The 18,591-nt window shown below is 39.5% G+C and overlaps 1 protein-coding gene across 3 annotated transcripts in view; it reads left to right on the top strand.

Moving 5' to 3' along the window:
* Window positions 1–18,440, top strand: part of ect2 (epithelial cell transforming 2) — a 29,835-nt gene extending 11,395 nt beyond the window's left edge. The window contains exons 8-26 of one of the 3 annotated variants that reach the window (XM_053635137.1): window positions 1,009–1,082; window positions 1,391–1,521; window positions 2,019–2,134; window positions 2,345–2,407; window positions 3,159–3,381; window positions 4,122–4,319; window positions 5,379–5,503; window positions 6,001–6,120; window positions 6,215–6,283; window positions 6,389–6,499; window positions 7,508–7,604; window positions 7,835–7,916; window positions 8,028–8,106; window positions 8,538–8,657; window positions 9,549–9,687; window positions 10,607–10,761; window positions 11,322–11,429; window positions 12,105–12,245; window positions 17,848–18,440. In XM_053635137.1, the coding sequence (XP_053491112.1) occupies window positions 1,009–1,082; window positions 1,391–1,521; window positions 2,019–2,134; window positions 2,345–2,407; window positions 3,159–3,381; window positions 4,122–4,319; window positions 5,379–5,503; window positions 6,001–6,120; window positions 6,215–6,283; window positions 6,389–6,499; window positions 7,508–7,604; window positions 7,835–7,916; window positions 8,028–8,106; window positions 8,538–8,657; window positions 9,549–9,687; window positions 10,607–10,761; window positions 11,322–11,429; window positions 12,105–12,245; window positions 17,848–17,937 (2,241 nt within the window). In that variant the 3' untranslated portion in view covers window positions 17,938–18,440. Of the gene's footprint in view, window positions 1–1,008; window positions 1,083–1,390; window positions 1,522–2,018; window positions 2,135–2,344; window positions 2,408–3,158; window positions 3,382–4,121; window positions 4,320–5,378; window positions 5,504–6,000; window positions 6,121–6,214; window positions 6,284–6,388; window positions 6,500–7,507; window positions 7,605–7,834; window positions 7,917–8,027; window positions 8,107–8,537; window positions 8,658–9,548; window positions 9,688–10,606; window positions 10,762–11,321; window positions 11,430–12,104; window positions 12,246–14,815; window positions 15,120–17,847 lie in introns of all 3 variants that reach the window. The other 2 variants (XM_053635136.1, XM_053635138.1) reach the window with 2 other exon arrangements.
* The last annotated feature ends 151 nt before the right edge of the window (window positions 18,441–18,591 follow it).

Here is an 18,591-nt window from a genome sequence, read left to right as displayed (position 1 = left end):
CATATTGAACGTCTGAATGTTTTTGTTCTTTTTGTGGTGTTTTGGATGTTAAGGACTGGAAGTTGGTTTTCTCTGTTCCTGTGGCAACCAATTTATTCACATTTGCTTATCTCTGATTATTGAGCCTAACAACGGTATTGAACATTCAGTAGCGTAAGTGTTGCAGCAAAAATAGTTGTTTCCTGAGCGTGGCGATCTGGACTGATCAAATACCTTTGGAGTGCTATCACGTAGCCCATAAGCCCTGTTCTAAAGTCCACATAAACCATTGCTCTGTCCTCCCTGAGAGACTTGGCGAAATATAGAGCCTTTGGTTTTATTGATTCACTTGGGTTCACTTCACTTTTTCAATCTCCCATCCCCTTTGCCACTGAAAGCCTGGCCAGGAATCCGCGCTGCGCTTGGCTGCGCAAAAGATGTTCGAATAAGGCACGTCAAGGTTTTTGTGATTGACCGTGAACCTGCAGGCAGGATATTGTAAAAGCGAATTATTTAATTTCTTATGCACTGTGTGTCTGTCCCTCCCCCCCAACTCCCCTATATATGAAACCATAAATGTTAAGGTATGCTTGACAAAAAGCATACCTGTTTTTCTACCTGCATGTTGTGTACATTTATATAATTAATGTTGCAGGAAGAATTTGTAAATACAACGTCTACATTTTCTACAGCATAATCATTGTTTTTAGAGGAGGTACACATAGAACATTTGTGCAGTTCTGGTAATTAAGCTTCGTTGTAATAATGGCAGTTGTCTGTGTTTTCTTGTAGCTCCAGATGTTAAGCAAATCCATCCTCTGTAGCAGAGTAGTTATAAATGTTTTGGAGTGTCAGATTAAGGGTGCACATATTTATCACTCTTGGCAAAAAAAAAAAAAAAACAACTGCTTTTTTAGGCTGAATCATGCATTAGGTACATATGCATAATGTATCGGGGCCGAGTTTGATTCGTGCACTGTCATTCTCTAACTCTTCTTTTCTTTTCTGTTTTTTTTTCTTATGGTGTAGTTAGCTGTGTGCATGGGTACACCCATCCTCACTCCAGACTGGATTCATAAGGCCTGGGAGCACAAGGATAATGTGTAAGAGAGAGAGTGTGTGTGCGTGCGCGCACCTGTGTTCATCTAAATTTGAAGAATGATGAAAGAGGATTGATATTTATATTCAGAAATCTATCAGTGTCATTTTATCTATTTGCCATTTTGAATGTCAGGATCACGGACAATATGGGTGTTTTTCCGCCTCAGAACAGGATAGCTTATGCTTTCAGTTCTCAAGAGATTCATTAAAATCAGTTTAAAAAGTATGAATCCTGTACCTTTCCAGAGCATATGTTTATGCCAGGTTGTTATTTATGCTGAGAGCGCTGATGCCAACCTTCTGCTTGCAGTGACTTCCATGCGGGTGATGAGGAGTTCCGTATGGCCTTCAAAGTGCCGCCGTTTCAGGATTGCGTTCTGAGCTTTTTGGGATTCTCTGAGGAGGAAAAAAGCAATATGCAGGAAAGGACGCTGAAGCACGGTACGGAAGAATCGTCTTTAAATCTCCTTCAGCAGCTGCTGCTGACAAACTACAAAGCATTGTTCTGTTGTAGAAGTGTGAAAGTTTTTGTTTGAATTCCATGTACTTTGTGTTGCCAAATGCTGTGTAAGGCTCTGTTTGATAAAAGAACTAATATTTTTCAGCACTTCACATAAAGTGGTAGAGCCTATTTGTTGGTTTTTATCGTGATCTGCTCGGTTTCTCTTTCAGAAATTCTCTGAAGCAGTAACCAACTTTGCTTATGGAGCTTTACCTTGCTACAGGTTTAATTCCAGGCGTAATCCAACAGAGTTGACTCTGGTAAATGAGTGGACGGATGATCTGTAGTGATTATTTAGGGCTGGTATTGGATTCTGTAACAGGGTTATGCTCACTACCCTGTTCGGCCATTACGCAGTCTTTGGACTCTTCTGTTCAATGGCAGACCGGGGTTATAATTTTTAAGGTTAATTTGCAAACATGGTTCTGTGCTCCAGGTGGCCGCTTTCTGGAGGTCGGAGATGAGAAGTGCACTCACCTGGTGGTGGAAGAGAACTCCATTAAAGAGCTGCCCTTCGTGCCGTCTAAGAGACTGTATGTTGTAAAACAGGAGGTGAGCTTGCGCTCTGGTCTGACCGCACATCCTGAGCAACAGGATGAATTCAACCACTTTATATTCCTTTACACTGGCACGTGTGATCTATTCGGATTCCTCAGTAAAAATGCCAGCTGTACGGTGTGTGTGTATAAGTGGGTCGAACAATGTGGGCTTGGCTCGTCTAATCTGCTTGTTTTATATTTTCTACCCTTTCTCTCCTTCAAGTGGTTTTGGGGCAGTATTCAGATGGATGCTCGAGCTGGAGAATCTATGTATTCATATGAGAAGGTAACACAAAGAACTTGTAAAAAAATGGTATACCATTGATATTTTAGGTATAATATATTAAATATTATTCAGCTAACCATTTCCTCTGACTCTTATTGTTACTTGCTCTACTTTTGCTTTATGTGCCTCATGCAAATTTTTATTTAAAAATCTAAAAGGAAAGTGCCATGTCATTAATATAAGATCTGGTTATTTCAAGACATTGAAATAATTGAATAGTGAAATGTATTGAACGTTGAATGATTTTAATCTCATTCATATTATATCATTCATTTTACTTTAAATAATTTAAATTTATATGACTTAGTAACCCATTATAAATGTTATTTTGACTTGTAATTTTGAGATATATGGTTATTTCAAGTTATCTTGCCATTTCAAAATATTATGGGCTCCCATACTTTTTATTTATTTATTTATTTTTAAATATATTGTCAGCTCTGGAATTAGATTATGAAAATGAGCAAAAATGATTACGTAAAGTGAGTTACAATTGCAACAAGTGATATTTTAAGCATGTAATTAATATAAAAAATGTAATTAATATAATGCAGTATCATTCATGGTAAGGGTTCCCCTAATTCTGGGAAAGTTTATTTTTGCGCTATACACAACTCAGTGCTGACTTGACAGGAGTTTTACACATGCTATATTAAAGTAGTATAAAAGCAGTAATTGCTGCAGTGCTCCATACTAATCTCTTTGTGGAAAGTTGAACTTTTCTGCAACTCCTTGCCTTCTTGTCACTTAGTCGGAGAGCCCAGCGATGAAGAAGGCCGTGTCCCTTCTTTCTCTCACGACGCCCACCAGTAATCGGAAGCGGCGGCGTCTGCGTGACACTCTGGCCCAACTCGCTAAAGAGACTGAGATCTCGCCCTTCCCCCCTCGTAAGAGGCCCTCGGCAGAGCACTCGCTCTCTATGGGCTCACTGCTGGACATCTCCAACACTCCAGACACATGCAAGGCCTTGGCAGGTGAGATGGAGAGAGCTACTTGCTTAAAATCTTACCTCTGTATTGAAGTACTGCAACTCCACAAGTTCATCAGGTCCAGCACCCCTGCTAAGGGTTTCAGATGGAGCCATGCAGGAGTATGAGATGATTATAGTTTAAGTTGAGTCTACCTAGTGATTGCTTGACTTCGCTGTCCCTGTAGGAGGTTCAGGATTACTCGGTAGGGGTTCTAGGCTGAGTGCAAGTGTGTGAGCAAGGGAGGGATAAAGCTGTTATTACTTAAATGTTTCAGATTTATTTGTATTGATTTACTCACAGTAATGTTTGTCAGTAATGTTTAATCTCTCCAATCTTCGACTCGTCTTTACGAATAATGTTTTCCCATTTAACCCTCATAGATGAACCTAAATCCAGAGTGCCATCTTCACTTCCTAGGGGGGGAAAAAAACAATGCTGCACTGCTGACAGTGTACTTCACCATATGTATATTTAATTAGAATATTGATGTCTCATTAATTAAATGTAAATATAAAGCATGTCATAAATGATGTATTTACGCACGCTTCGTTTACATGTGCATGTTTCATTTGGGTGACATAAAGTAGAACGTGTGATCTTTAAAAAATTAGATGTGGATTTTTGCCTTTGAAAACATAAATATAGAAATTGGAATAGTATTCACACAGTGAAATTCATTCTGACAGCCCAAGAGAAGCAGTGTAGGCTCAGGGTGAGCGTGTGAGGCTGGTCTATTGTTACAGAGCGTAGCGTGGAAGGCAGGCATAGACCGAGGAAGCCTGTGAAGAGAAGGAGTGTGAGGGAGAAGCAGAGGAGGAGTAGGACAGGCAGAGAATGGCCTTTTCCCTGTACCAGCACCCCGCAGCGCGTCACAGAGCAGGATGCGCACCCTGAGCGCACGCACTTGGATCTCTCACTCAGCTCCTCTCCAGAGTCAGGAGGTGTGTGTAGAAAGCATTCAGGTTCATCAGGTGAAGTCAGCCTAACCTAGGTAGGAAAACTAGTGAACCAAAAGAGACATTTTTACAAATTAAATTTAGATCTACCTGATCGTAGCTCTTAGGCCACATACGTTTGGTACACCACAAAATTTGATAGATACGTTTGAGTATTCAGTAGAGGTCGACCCGTAGTGGATTTTATCGTTACTGATAACTAAGTGGTAGTACCTGCCGATGACCGATTAATTGACTGATGATTTTTAAAATTGATACCGAATGAAAACATAACACTCCAAGTGAAATAATGCTGAAGTTTATTACAACAATAAACAGTAATGACTGTACCATGAAAATGTACTGTACTTTTAAAATCAATGTTAATATATATTAGAGAAGAGAAAAGGTAAATGAATCACATGAAAATGAATCACATGAAAATGAATCACATGAAAACGAATAAATAAATGAAAATGTAATATATTAACTATTAATAAATATTAAATTAAATAAGATATACTTCCAAACTGAACACTCGAAATGAATAATAAAAAAAAGCACTTCAAATAACACAACAAAATTTGTCAGTGATAGTTTTTAACTTCACCTCTAGAGGCCGCTCTCATACTGCATAATGAACCCTTCTCAGCCACTTCTGTAACATACACAACCGGGAGAAACTACCTGTGGATTTTTGCAGATAACAGAGAGTTCCAGCAATCAGTTATCTGTGCCAATTTAATTGGCAAAACTGATCAATCAGTTGACCTCTAATATTCGGTTTAACTCAATGGTACCTGCGGACACCCAGCATTACAGACCTGTGAAAAGCATTACGTTTTGAATTCTTTAATGGGGCAAAAAAAAGGTTTGCTTGATGTAGCGAAATACACATAGCAATTACATTCATTCATTGCTATGGCTTTGACTGTTCTACCTCCTTTAGTGAATGAAATTGCATCAATTCAACCTGAAATATATTTGAGGAGAATCCAAAGCGAGGGGAAATTGTGTCAGGAGAGATTATCTTAATGCTCACCTGTGTCTGCCCATGCATTTCAGAGAACTCCAAACCTTCCAAAAGCTCCACACCTGTCCTGCCCAAGCAGTCGGCAAGATGGCAAGTGTCCAAGGAACTTTACCAGACTGAGAGCAACTACGTGGATATCCTGGCTACAGTCCTCCAGGTCTCTCTCTCTCTCAATCTCTCTCTCTCTCTCTCTCTCTCTCTCTCTCTCTCTCTCTCTCTCTCTCTCTTTCTCTGTCTGTCTCTGTATGTGTGTCTCTTTCTCACTCAAACACATACACTGGCAATCCACAGTGCCTGTCTGTGGCCTTATCAGGCTGTACCAGTGCTCTAAACCAGTGGGGGAGAAAATGAATTAGATTTGTGTTACAGTGGGCAGCAGAGCTTACTCTACATCCAAACACCTGTGTCCCTTAGAGCCTCAAACACACACACACACACATACAGGAGCACACTCATAGGAACACACATTAACAAACACAGTATGTAGAGATAAGCTGCCATGACATCATCAGATCCACCCCTGTCTGTCTGTGACCATCGGTTCAAATATCACAACATAACTAAATTAAAACGTAAACAACAGGCACTCTCATACTTTGATTAAGCCTCAGTGTTTTGTGTTTAGGTATGATCCTTCTGTGTCTGCTCTTTCAGCTTTTCAAGTATCCACTGGAGAAAGAAGGGCAGGTCGGAGGCCCCATCCTGGCTCAAGAAGAGATTAAAACCATCTTTGGCAGCATCCCAGACATTTATGAAGTGCACACCAGGATAAAGGTGGGCGTTCAGTTGTTTGAACCTGTGATTGAGAGTGTAAGACCGGTGATTCATCCAGAACAGCTATTAATGCTGACGAATGTCTTCTGGACAGGCCGACCTGGAAGAGCTGGTTATGAACTGGTCGGACGACAAGAGTGTCGGTGACATCATTCTGAAATATGTGAGCTTGACTGAGATTTGATCTACATGTGTTGTCACTTCTATGATACCATCGGTCTGGTCCATTTGTAACACCTCACCTTTTACCTCAACTTTATCTTGTCAGTCTGGAGAGCTGGTGAAAGCTTACCCGCCTTTTGTCAACTTCTTTGAAATGAGCAAGGAGACGATCGTGAGGTGTGAGAAGCAGAAACCCAGGTTTCACGCATTCCTAAAGGTATAAGGTTGTGTGTGTGTGTGTGTGTGTGTGTGTGTGTGTGTGTGCGCGTGTGTGTGTGTGTGTGTGTGCAGGGTATCTGCAGTGTTAATTACATCGAGAACTAAGACTGGAAGAACTTGTCCTTGACCTTTTTTCCACAATACACTAAATGATAACTAAATAATTCGCTTTTCAAATGTAAAGCTAATTTCCTCATCAAATAAAAAAAATGTGATTTAAATGTCAGAACTGGTAGACAAAACTGCAGCTGTAACCCCACCCTCACTCAGTTTTGTGCTAATCAATTCAGAAGTGTTTCACTCATCATGCTCGGGCACACGCCATACTAGTTTAGTAACATTAGCAAACTTTTCAACTACAGTGAGGTGTGTGTGTGTGATGAAATGTCTTATCTGCAAGGATAAATTCCTCTTGGTAGTATCTGTCTTGCTAGGCTAATATAATAATAGCTAGAACTAGTATACCTTCTGACCAAGTAATTGATTTATTTAAAATGTCATTTTAGTTTATGTATTTTTAAATGCATGCGCTTAATAGTGTTTTATTAATAATTAAGCAGATATCTCTTCAGTAGATCTGCTCATTAGAATATTAATTGCACCCACTTCCTTTCTCCTCAGTGCTTGCTTTGTTTATTGATTTACTGATTGATTAATTAATTGAATGTAATGCTCCAGGGGCCCTCCCCACTTTAATACTTAAGTTGAAATGATCTATTGTTGACTTATTTATTTATTTATTTATTTATTTAAATAATTTGGTGCCTGGTTTTATTTGCATTCCCATACCATCCTTTTGATATTTAGCGTTTGTGTAACCCTAATGTTGTAACAATTCTATCAAATTTCTCTTACAAGTGTATTATAGTAGCATTAAAAAGTCTTTCAATTGAGTGTGCTGGTAACATTAGACCCTAAGTCTAGTATGTGTTTGCAATTAAAGAGAGAACAGTAAGGCCACCCTGAATGCCTTGTTTTCCGCATTTCCCTCCAAACCTTTGTCTAGATCAATCAGGCTAAACCTGAGTGTGGGCGGCAGACGCTGGTGGAGCTGATGATACGTCCTGTTCAGAGACTGCCTAGCGTGGCTCTCTTACTCAATGGTGAGTCCTAAACACACACATTCAATGATCATATATGCTTCTGTTAGTAACTGGTTGCCTAGCCTTCTTAGATTATTATCTGTTCCTTGTGTGTTTAACGGTTTTGATGAGACACGGATATTTTGAATAGTTTAAATATGTACATATTCTAGACGCGTCTAATCTCATGTAATTATGGAAATTCGTCCCCATAACCTTTCTTTTTCATTTGCCACACTGTACTATTTCAGATATTAAAAAGCATACCTCTGATGATAATCCTGATAAAGTCACTCTGGAAAAGGCCATAGAGTCCCTCAAAGAAGTTATGACGTGAGTTAAATTATTTAACAACTCTAAGATAATATTTTCATGACTTGCGTTCGTCCTCATTCTTTAATGGTCTAAGACCCATGTCCTAAATCGTTTTGCTGTTCCACCCAGCCATATAAATGAAGACAAGAGAAAGACGGAAGGCCAGAAGCAGATCTTTGATGTGGTTTACGAAGTGGATGGCTGCCCTGTAAGTTGGTTGTGTGTTTACTCACCCGAGTTCTATTCGTAGTGATCCACTAATCTCTAAATAACAGTGCCAGCGCATCGCGCCTATCTTCCACTCAGTCAAGCTTGCATCACTATTTATTTCACTTAATTAAGCAGCGCGCTCCCTTTTATGTTCTTCTTTTTCCAGTCAGGATTTGTAAAAGCTTTGCATCTTGTGCAGGCAGTGTGATAATCTTGCTCCTTTCTTCTATTGAGGCCTGCGCGAAATATATGAATGTCGATTTGTTTCGGGGGTCTATCAGAGAGAATGTGAATCATTAAAAAGATGTCGTGAGGAAGCAAGTCTGTGCTTGCTTTCGTTTCGATATTCATACAAAAAAAAAAAAAAAAAATGCCTTTGCAGGAGCTTGATGTTGCTGCTAGAATTGCGTGTGGGTGTGTGTTTTGCAGGCCAATCTTTTGTCTTCTCATCGGAGTCTGGTGCACAGAGTGGAGACCATTGCTCTAGGAGACAAGCCCTGCGACCGCGGTGAACATGTCACTCTATTTCTCTTCAGCGACTGCCTGGAGGCATGTTCACTCTTGTACTCATTAAGAAATCTATCTTTATTTCGCCTCTGTGAAGTTGTTATATAATTTACATGATGAAATCGCATTTTCCCCTCATGTAGAAATATTTTTAGAATTACTAGACAAGGAAAATCTTGGCTGTTGTTTTACAGACTATAATGCACACGTTAACAATCTTTCATTTTTATCTGCGTTTCGTAGCCTGCGCTTCCGTTGGCAGCTTTCTGATGGATATTCTTTTCGATGACTTGTTAACGAGCAGATTGCTTTTTAACTCCCAACCTGCTGATTTTCTTTTTTTTCTCCACCCACACACATCCATTACATCCACACAATATCCTTTAAGTTTATTGACCTCTTTAGCAGTGCTCTATTGAGTCAGCTCCTCCTTTCCCTCCACCTCTAACACCCATTCCACCCACTCTGCTTTTCTCCTATCCCAATTACATATATTTCATGAGAGAGAGAGGGGGGAAAAAGGGTGCTTAATTAACACGCATGCAGTCTGTGCTTGCTGACTCCCCATTTCCTGATTAGCATGAGTTTGTGTTTGATTGGTGGGGTTAGGTGGGGGGAGGTTTGTGTCTACTTTGGCTGTCCTGTTTGCGCAGCTTTAGGTCTAGCCTGTTAATGAGAGAAGGGAGCTTTGGGGTTCCATCTGCTCAATTATTCATTGATGAATTCCTCTCTATTCATATCTGTTGCTTGAGATCACACCGCATCCCTTACTCGAGCCCCATGCTGTAGGATTAAAGGGTACCTAATGAGCCTGGGCGTTTAGCTTCTGAACAGCACTGATCAATGAATCATACAAATGTGCACCCACTGTATTGAGTCTGGACTTAAGCCTATGCAGGAGGTAATTTATTGCTTGTGTGTGTGCATCCCCAGATTGCCAGGAAGAGGCATAAGGTGATCAGCACCTTTAAGAGTCCTCTGGGGCAAACACGGCCACCTGCTCAGCTCAAGCACATCACCCTCATGCCCCTGTCTCAGATCCGTAGGGTGCTGGACCTGCTTGACACTGAGGGTAAGTTCACAGTCCACGTTATAGCGATAGAACACACAGCTCTGCAATACACACATGTATTTCCATTTTTAGAAATCTTTCAGTTAAATGCACAACACTTCAGAGTAAATTTTGGGTAACAGCCTTTTCCAGTTATTTGTTTGCATTATTGTGGAAACTCTCTAAGGATTGGAGCATGCCTCTTTAATTGTATGTCTGCAAAATACCTTTGAAAAGAAGCTGTTACAAAAAAGGCTCCTCACTCTTAAAAGCAAAGATGGAATTGCTGTGCTTTTGTAACACTTAACAAGCAGAATACTTTTGACAGAGCTGATTGATGGCAAAGAAGGATGAACAACTTGGTCTCCAGAGCTTCGGACAATCATGAAGGATGTTCAGAAAAATACTCATTCATAAATCCAGTTGTTCAAATTAACAAGTAATATCAGTAACTGACTAAACTGTGTACCCCTTTAAGTTTCCTGAGACTGTACTGTGGTTTTACATCAGAGATTGTGTCAAACCAGTAACACTCACTATAAATATTCTTTCTAATTATAGATTTAGCCTTCATTTTGAAATAGTGGGGTCACCTTGAGATCTGATCGTGCTTACATTTGAGAGCAGAAATTTTAAATCAGAATGCTTTTTATAATATTGCATGAAGTCCTGCCAATGGCACATTTGCTTAGTGGAAAAACTGTGGTTTCTTTAGCTGCCCCAGTCTCTGTAAACAGGAGTAAAGAATAAATGATGTGGCCCACGACCATCTAACCAATCAAGACACACAATCCAAATCAATTCAGCAATCTTCCCTTCATGCACTAGACAACTCATGTATGTTTTTATGGTGTGGCTTGAGAGGGAACTTGACCAACTTTATCTGTTCACCGAATCAATCCCTGCTTGTGTTTGTGTGTGATGCATTCTGGGTGTACAGACTGTCAGAACGCCTTTGCCCTAGTTGTCCGGCCTCCTACCGAGCAGGAGAACCTCCTGTTCAGTTTCCAACTCACTGCTGACGACACGCTCAAGTCGACCTGGCTCAAGACTCTGTGCCGTCAAGTGGCAAACACCATCTGCAGGGCCGACGCGGTGAGTGTTCTACCCCCTCGAATCTTTCTTGGCTCCTTTCATCTGGAGGCCGACAAGGCCTCTAGCATTATTATTTATTTTATTAGGCCTCACTTTGTTTTATTACGGTAACAAATTAGGTGGCATGTGCAGCCCTTTTTGGTGGCAGTTAATCCTATTAGATTGTCCAGCGTGGTTAGGCTGGAAGACAGATTAATGTAATTAGAAGTGGAATTGTGCTTGAACTTTACACCTCAGAGGCAGATGGCTTTATCTCCGTTCTACAGCACCACAGGTCTCTTGCTCTGACGCATGAGTGCAGGCCCAGACCTGCCAAACAGCATGGGTAATTGGCTCCAGCCAGACAGATGTATATATTTGCCTTTATAATTAAAGAACAAGTAGCACTAAGCCCTGCAGGTGAACGTCCGTCTTGCCAGCCTACAGGCACGGGGTCCACCACAAGGTGGCGATGCACACCTCCTTTCAGTGTTTCTCTCGCTCTCTGTAGACCAAGATGTCTCACTCATTGCATTTCGCCTGCAGGATGACTTTTTATATTTTATTCTATTTTAAAACAGGAAGACCTAATTCAGTGCACTGATCCTGACACCCTTCAAGTGAGCACGAAGGACATGGACAGCACACTGAGTCGAGCCTCCAGGGCCATCAAAAAGACATCAAAGAAGGTAGGGGTGGGAACAGCGCTGTGGATGTTGTATGTAATGTGCTCACTCACACGCATGATGTTCACTTAATGGCGTGATTATTTTTCTGTAGCAGATTCTCTGTTGCGATTTATCCAATCACATGCGTTTATGTAAAGTGTTTAACTGAAGGCAATTCAGAGACTGGCTACAGGGCTAAAGACATTACACTTTTTAATTTAGCATTTAATTTACTGCCTCTGGTCCGATTATTGAACTGACTGCATCACTTGTTTTAAAAAAAAAAAAACAGTAGGTGACAAAAGCAGAATGTTTAAAGACATAGACAGAGAAAGATGTGTGTGTTCTCCCTATTTCAGTGGAGAGGTGCCTCTCATGTGTTCAAAGCTACTCCATAGTGGTAACGTGAAGCACTTTTACAAAACAACCACATTCTCATTTAAAGGCATGAGCTAATCATTAATGATTACAAATTAAAAGGTAGCTGGTGTCACGGTTATGTTGGTTAGCTTATCTGTAAACTTGTAAACAAGTTCATTTTATGTAACTGGACCAAAGCTTAGTTGTATAATGGCTGAATATTTATTATTATTATTATTATTATTATTATTATTATTACTACTTTTTTTTGTTTGTTTCCAGGCTCTAATATGAAATGTACAGAATGGGTGCAGTAATGATTGCCTTCATTTGCAGGTTACTAGGGCGTTCTCTTTCACCAAAACCCCGAAGCGTGTGATCCAGAGAGCTTTCATGGCCAGCAGTACACCAGATGACAAGAGCCCTGGCATAGGCCTCGATCATATGAGTCGAATGAGTAGCAGCTCCACACTTGCTGTGAGTCTCTGTCTCTCTCTTTTGCTCATTATCTGTCTCTTTCAGTGTCATATTAATTATATTAAAAGATGAGTGTTTCATTCAAACAAGTAATCAACCATATGATAGATTGATTGTGAAACAGATCTAATCAAATATTGGGAAATCTGGATTGCTCAGACACATTTTCATTAAACTTATTATTAAATATTATTCAAATGCTTTGTTGTACTAGTAATCTCTAACCATGTTATAGGAGATCTACTTCCTTACATAATCCAGTTCAAGTGCAAATCCAACAAGGCTGATACAGATCATCGAATAAAATGTGGAGCAGGTGTGTTGGATTACGGCTGGGACAGAATTCTGTAAGAAAGTAGATCTCTAGGTACATACATGGGTTTTTGATCGCTGGCTTATATCAGTATTGCAAACAAGCCTGGAGAAGGTGATAAGCATGAAGAATTAATCTGATTTCAAAAATGTATGCTCTGTGTTGGTAAGGTTTCAGTGCTGTTGCACAAGTTGCACTGTGTTGTGGGCGTTGTGATTTAGCGATTATGGACAAAATTTGTTTTGGCCAGAGGCCTGCAATCTCAGATCAATTATATACAAATCCCAACAGTGTCGGAGGTTTACCTTCAGTTAAAATGAACTAATTAATAATTAAATTAGGCTTGGATTGAAGTATGGATGGTCACCTAATAAAAAAAAAAAAGGAAGGTGTCTACAGGGAAATATTAGTTTATTATTTAGACCTTTAGCCGTCACCTTAATGCTGCCTTACCAGCAGTTAAACGAGTTCAGAGCGCGTGTACTTGATCAAATTTATTAGCTATTGCATAATGGAATAAACAAATGGTTTGAAGGCTGAAACGGTTTGTTGGCTGTTTTTACTAAGCACTGCAATTAGTGTGCTCAGATAACAGACGATCTTTTCCGGTTCAGGAGCATGCAGGCATGTGGAAACACTGACGAAACTGAGCAAAATAAAGTCCACCATAAAACTGTTATATAACTGTACTGCTTACCAGCAGTCACTTTGCTGTTACATGGATAGAGAGAAAATAGACACTAGCCAGACTCCAATATCTTTTACGTGTGATGCAAAAACAGACCTCCTCACGTCGTAATCTAAACGATGGCCGTTGAATTGCTAACTTTTTTTTTTTTTTTTTAAAGGTTGTAAATACAATGTACAACATTACAAACTTTGTTAAAAGAGGATAATATTAACATACTCGTTTATCTGTATTAATGTACTTAACTAGCTGACTAGTTCGGCATACTTTATTACATTCTTTTAGCTTCCACACTTTAAGCCTAGTCAATTAGCTTCACCCAAGACATGAGGTGGGGCAGTGCATCCCGGATCCAGGGTTTTTGGTGGTGGTGGGGTTTTTTTTTGTTAATAAATACCCCAAAATACCCTGTCTAACTACAGGTCTGAACTCCTTTAAGAAGATAATCAGGTTCTTTAGTGTCTTTTTTACACCGTCTGAGATGTATCTGTTTGTATTACCAAGATATTTCATCTGATGAATACATCTGTCCTATTATGGAGATGTCTTGCTCTACATTATCAGGAAAATGTCATCTTGCAGAGCGCACAAAGGGTTATTATCTAAAATCAAGCACCTTTGGTAGACATTTGCTCTCCAATTAGCTGCAGCTCAAAAGCAGCTAGAACGAAGAGACACTATAGTCGTCAATTAATGTAATGATTTCAGTTCTTGATATCTCAATGTTTTATATATGAGTCTAGGGGAAGGTTGTGCATTATAGACTCAAATAACACTAATTATACTGCTAGATACTGTGCTTATGATGTGCCTTGTAATATATGTAAACACGCTAGTAAACCCTTCACATTTAAATACACTGGGAAAAGCATGCATTTAGAATGCTCGCAGATCGCAATGAAAATGTTAGTACTTAATCGCATATTGCAACCTTCTGCTCTATCTATATCGCAAATGCTGATTGTGTTACAATGTACTGTGCACCAATAGGCTGATGGAGACGTTTTATTCAGTTGTTTATTGTTAATGGTATTTTCAGGTGTCATTTATACAACTACCACTGCCAAGTTGGCAGGAGAATAAATTCTATCCTGCATGCGTACCTCACATGGTAAAGTAGCACTTCAGAAAGAATGTTAAGGACATTGCATCTGGTCTGAAACTAATGAAGCCAATGTTCTACTTGTTCCATTTCACTGCTTCGATGTTTTCATTTGCATTGTCATTGTAGCCATTTATCCTGTAGGGTCCTTCTGGCTTTCATTGTTTTTCATTTTCCACATCTTTTCCAGCGTAATTAAAAGGATAATGTTGCCTTTCATTCTAAATATTTTGAGTTCCTTTTTGTTTTGTTTGAATATATGTTTCAGGCTAAATACTTTGCCAGACATTTCTTTCAACAGCTAGACTGCAAACATTTGGACACTCTGTTTAAAGAACAAGTTGCCACTTGCTGTAATGTACTAGGCTAATGTGAGATTGTTTGTGTGTGTGTGTGTGTGTGTGTGTGTGTGTGTGTGTGTGTGTGTGTGTGTGTGTGTGTGTGTGTACACTCATGCCGGAGTGCAGATGGCTCGTTCAGCCTCCACGTTCAGTCTGAGTAGTTGTAGTAAAAATGCTGTAGTGCAGCGCTCCAATTCTCTGGACAATGCGCCTCGGCCCAGGGTGTCAGTGTGTGTACGCAGCCCATGCTGCCCGGAGAACACTAACCAGCCTGCTCCTGCAGAGTCCCTTCTCAAAGTACCAACGCAGCAAGCATGCCCGGCCGCTCTGCAGGGCACGAGGCCATGCCGGGAGCTTGTGGTTTCCTTGGAGCAGCACCGAGCCCTTGGCTCCCCCCGCAGAGAGACTCTACTCTAGGTGTCCATATGATGTGAGCACAGCACACTTCTGGCTCCCTCATTCACTAATGTTTAACCTTTGGGGGGAAAGTGGTTGCACTTACTAACTCACTGTGTAAGAGGTGCACAGTTCCGGTCTTGGAGAGTTGCATTTGGTGATTTCCTTGTTCACAGACACCTAGTTGCATTATTAGCATATTTATTTGGTGTTAGAGCAGGAAAATCGCTGGGCTTCTGCTGACTAGGATTGTAGTTTTGCATCTTACTGTAGGTGTGTTTTGGTTGTTAGGGTAAATTCGGGTATTAGTAGAGTCCAGGAGCTGGTAGCACCAGCTGGGAGTAAATGTAATTGTAGCTCAAGTGGCTTGGGAATTACTAGTTTATGCACCACAAAACAACCAAAACCCCACTTAATTACTATTTATGCAAATAATGGCAGTTGTTATATCGGGTTACGTTGGGCATTTTGCGTCATTTTGTACTCAAGTACTCAAACACAGAATAGAATAATTCATCATGAAACCCTAAAAAGATTAAAATCAGTTAAACAGGGTCATAATACAATTTGAGAAATTCTCAGGTGGGCTTGTATATAATCATAAGCCGAGGCACTGACACGTTTTTGAGGCAGCTAGATTAAAACATTAGGACTGTGAAGTCTAAAGTGGTTGAAAAGGTTTGCATGACTAGCTCATAAATGATTTGTGCTAAATACCAGTTGACTCTGAGAATGCAGTGAACTGTAGTGAAAACACAAACTTGAAATGTTTGAAATGTAAATTTGGTGTAAAGGTGAGTTTTTGATTATTTAAAAAAGTCATATCTTGCAACCGCATTTAGCTGCTAATTAGTTCATAAATATTGATAGTTGCTAAGCAAGCCTGTAGTGTGGGACTTAAGCAAGAAGTAAAGAAGAGCTTATGAAACCCTATACTCAGATGAGTTTTGTTAATTAATGGGAGTTTTGCATTAAATCTACGTCAGGGCTAGCTGATTGCAGATCCTCTGACCGTCCATGTCGCTTTTGTGATGCATAATAAATGGCCTGGATGCACTAGATGCATTAGAAAGGAATTCTGCAATTCAGTGGCATGAATTGCATGGGGGAGCCACTCCCCAATCTTTTATTTTTCATATGGATGGAAGCCACTCCCCTGTGTTTTATTTTTCATATGGATGGATTACTGACTGATGTATTGCATCCAAAACCTAGTGCTGCATGCAGCATGCCAATCATGACGCATCAGCTTTTCATGCAAGTGGATTTTGATTTGCCATTGATCATCTCACAGGGCAGGCATGGACGCACAGTGCCAACTTAGGTTTCATTAACTCTCTTGGGTGTCATAAGCTCCACTGAAGTGTGGGTGATGGGTTCTGACTGGTTATAGCAACAGGCAGAGTAAGGGGAATAAATTGGGTTCATGGTCTTGATTAACCTCTCTTTCACTCACTTTTCCATGTGGGATTGCAGGAAAGAATGCAGCATTAGTCTTAGTGTGAGCATACCAATCAATCAGTCCGTCATCATAAGAAACTAATACATAATTTGATGCTTATTGGTCATTCATAAATCTGAAAACGTTGGTTGGTTAGTGTGTTTATTTAGCAAATCAAAACTTCTGAATATGCTCTGGTCTGGGAGAACCTATCAGATGTCACCATGGCTGAATTCTGGCAAACAGCAAAGAATGGTGAAAAGGTTTGACCAAAATTGGGTTTTCCACCGATAATATACTTTGACACCTCATTTTAACATGATGAATATAAACTTAAATATATAGGGTGGATAAAATATTGTAACACTCTAATACTAGGCGATTAGGTTGTAACTTGGTAGTAGTACTATAAAGAAAAAATAAATATTGCCAGTAGATGTTAACGTTTATTTTTAATCTTGCATTTTCTAGACTTTCTGCAAAAATCACATTAAGTAGGCAGCCAGTTTAACAAATGCAGCTAGGGCTATATGCTAATATAATTAAAGGCAGGGATAAAATGGACCTAGTTTTCATGTTAATTTTTCTTATTTATTATCTGTTAATCAGTGGAAATTTAAGTGCAGTTTTCTTTCTCCCTTTTCACTTTTGGGCATAACTAGACTTTAAAATACTAAAGCCGTACTCGTGTACTGGTATGTCCTAAAGAGTAACATATTTCAACACTTAAAATAGAAAATGTCAGTTTCACCATGTGAAGGGTTTTCTCAGGTCACCACACATTCAGTTGTAACACCATGTCATTCACTAACAGTGTTCATTGCTGTCCTTCCTTAAAGCTTGATATTGACTGTCGTGTCGTGTGCCCCCCCGCCCCCCAACCCGTGTATATGTAATATTTCTGCATGGAAGAGCTAAAACACTGAAACATATTTGTCAAGAAATATTATTACATATTGTGAAGTTTGCGTGTCACAGATAGCATACATATTCCCTTGTATGCTAAATCCTCAGGGTAAAATGGCTGAAACTCTTCTCTTGAATCTCTGTAATGGAAATGGTCACTTCCTCTGGGAGTTTACTGCTTTTCCTCCACCCACACTGTATGGTACTTAGAGTTAATTGGACATGACTAGTGAAGAATACTCCCTGAACATCTCTGGGACACGTTCCTTTCAGCTTCACAATATGGTTCTTTGTAACAAGCCGCACCAGATGTCAGACTTCCTGAAGAATTCATACATCCAGAAACTTGCTGATGCTAAACAATGTGCCATTCTTTTTCTTACTCCATATGCATCTTCTCTCTCATTTATTCCAGGCTGTGCACTCACCGTCGATGGTCAACCTGTCGTCTGCGTTTGAGAGGAAGTACCACACATTTAGCCGGTCAACCACTCACCTGATCTGATGTGTTTCCCAGCTCTGACTAAACAACACTAAAGAACTTCTACACAGTGGTACAGTGCAGTTCAAAGCACTGCTCTCTGACATCCAAATGAAGGATCCTTCTCATAATTTGTGTTTTTTCCTGTGTTAATGTCATATATTTTGGGCACTTTCATCTAACAGTTAATAACTGACATTTTTAGGCTATGTTTTTTTTGTGTGTGTGGTTTTTTTTGTTTGTTTTTTTAGACAATAGATTTTCACATTATTAACCAATTAAAGTATTTAACGTTATATGGGGAAGCCTATCTCAGCCACTTAAGTTTCCAGCTTTTATAAAGCTACAAAATTGAGTACTTTTAATATAAATGCGATGCAATTAGAGAAATGATGGTAAGTCATTGTAGTAAACCATTGCTCAAGTTTCACATATTGTAGAAGTATTTTTATTTTATTTTTTTTAAATGGACTAGATCGTTTGTTTAGAACGGGCAAAAAATTCGTGCTGCATACAGTGTGCATATTTATTCTCTAGAATAAATCGATTATATATATATATATATATATATATATATATATATATATATATATATATATATATATATATATATATATATATATATAGTATGTCAATCCTATCACTTTTCCTTTGTTTGTATTTATGTGTAAATATGGT

Source organism: Ictalurus furcatus, chromosome 10 (genome assembly GCF_023375685.1).
Source record: "Ictalurus furcatus strain D&B chromosome 10, Billie_1.0, whole genome shotgun sequence".
Lineage (NCBI taxonomy): Eukaryota > Metazoa > Chordata > Actinopteri > Siluriformes > Ictaluridae > Ictalurus > Ictalurus furcatus.
The sequence above is the reverse complement of the archived record's forward strand: the minus strand, read 5'-3'. Positions and strand labels throughout refer to the sequence as shown.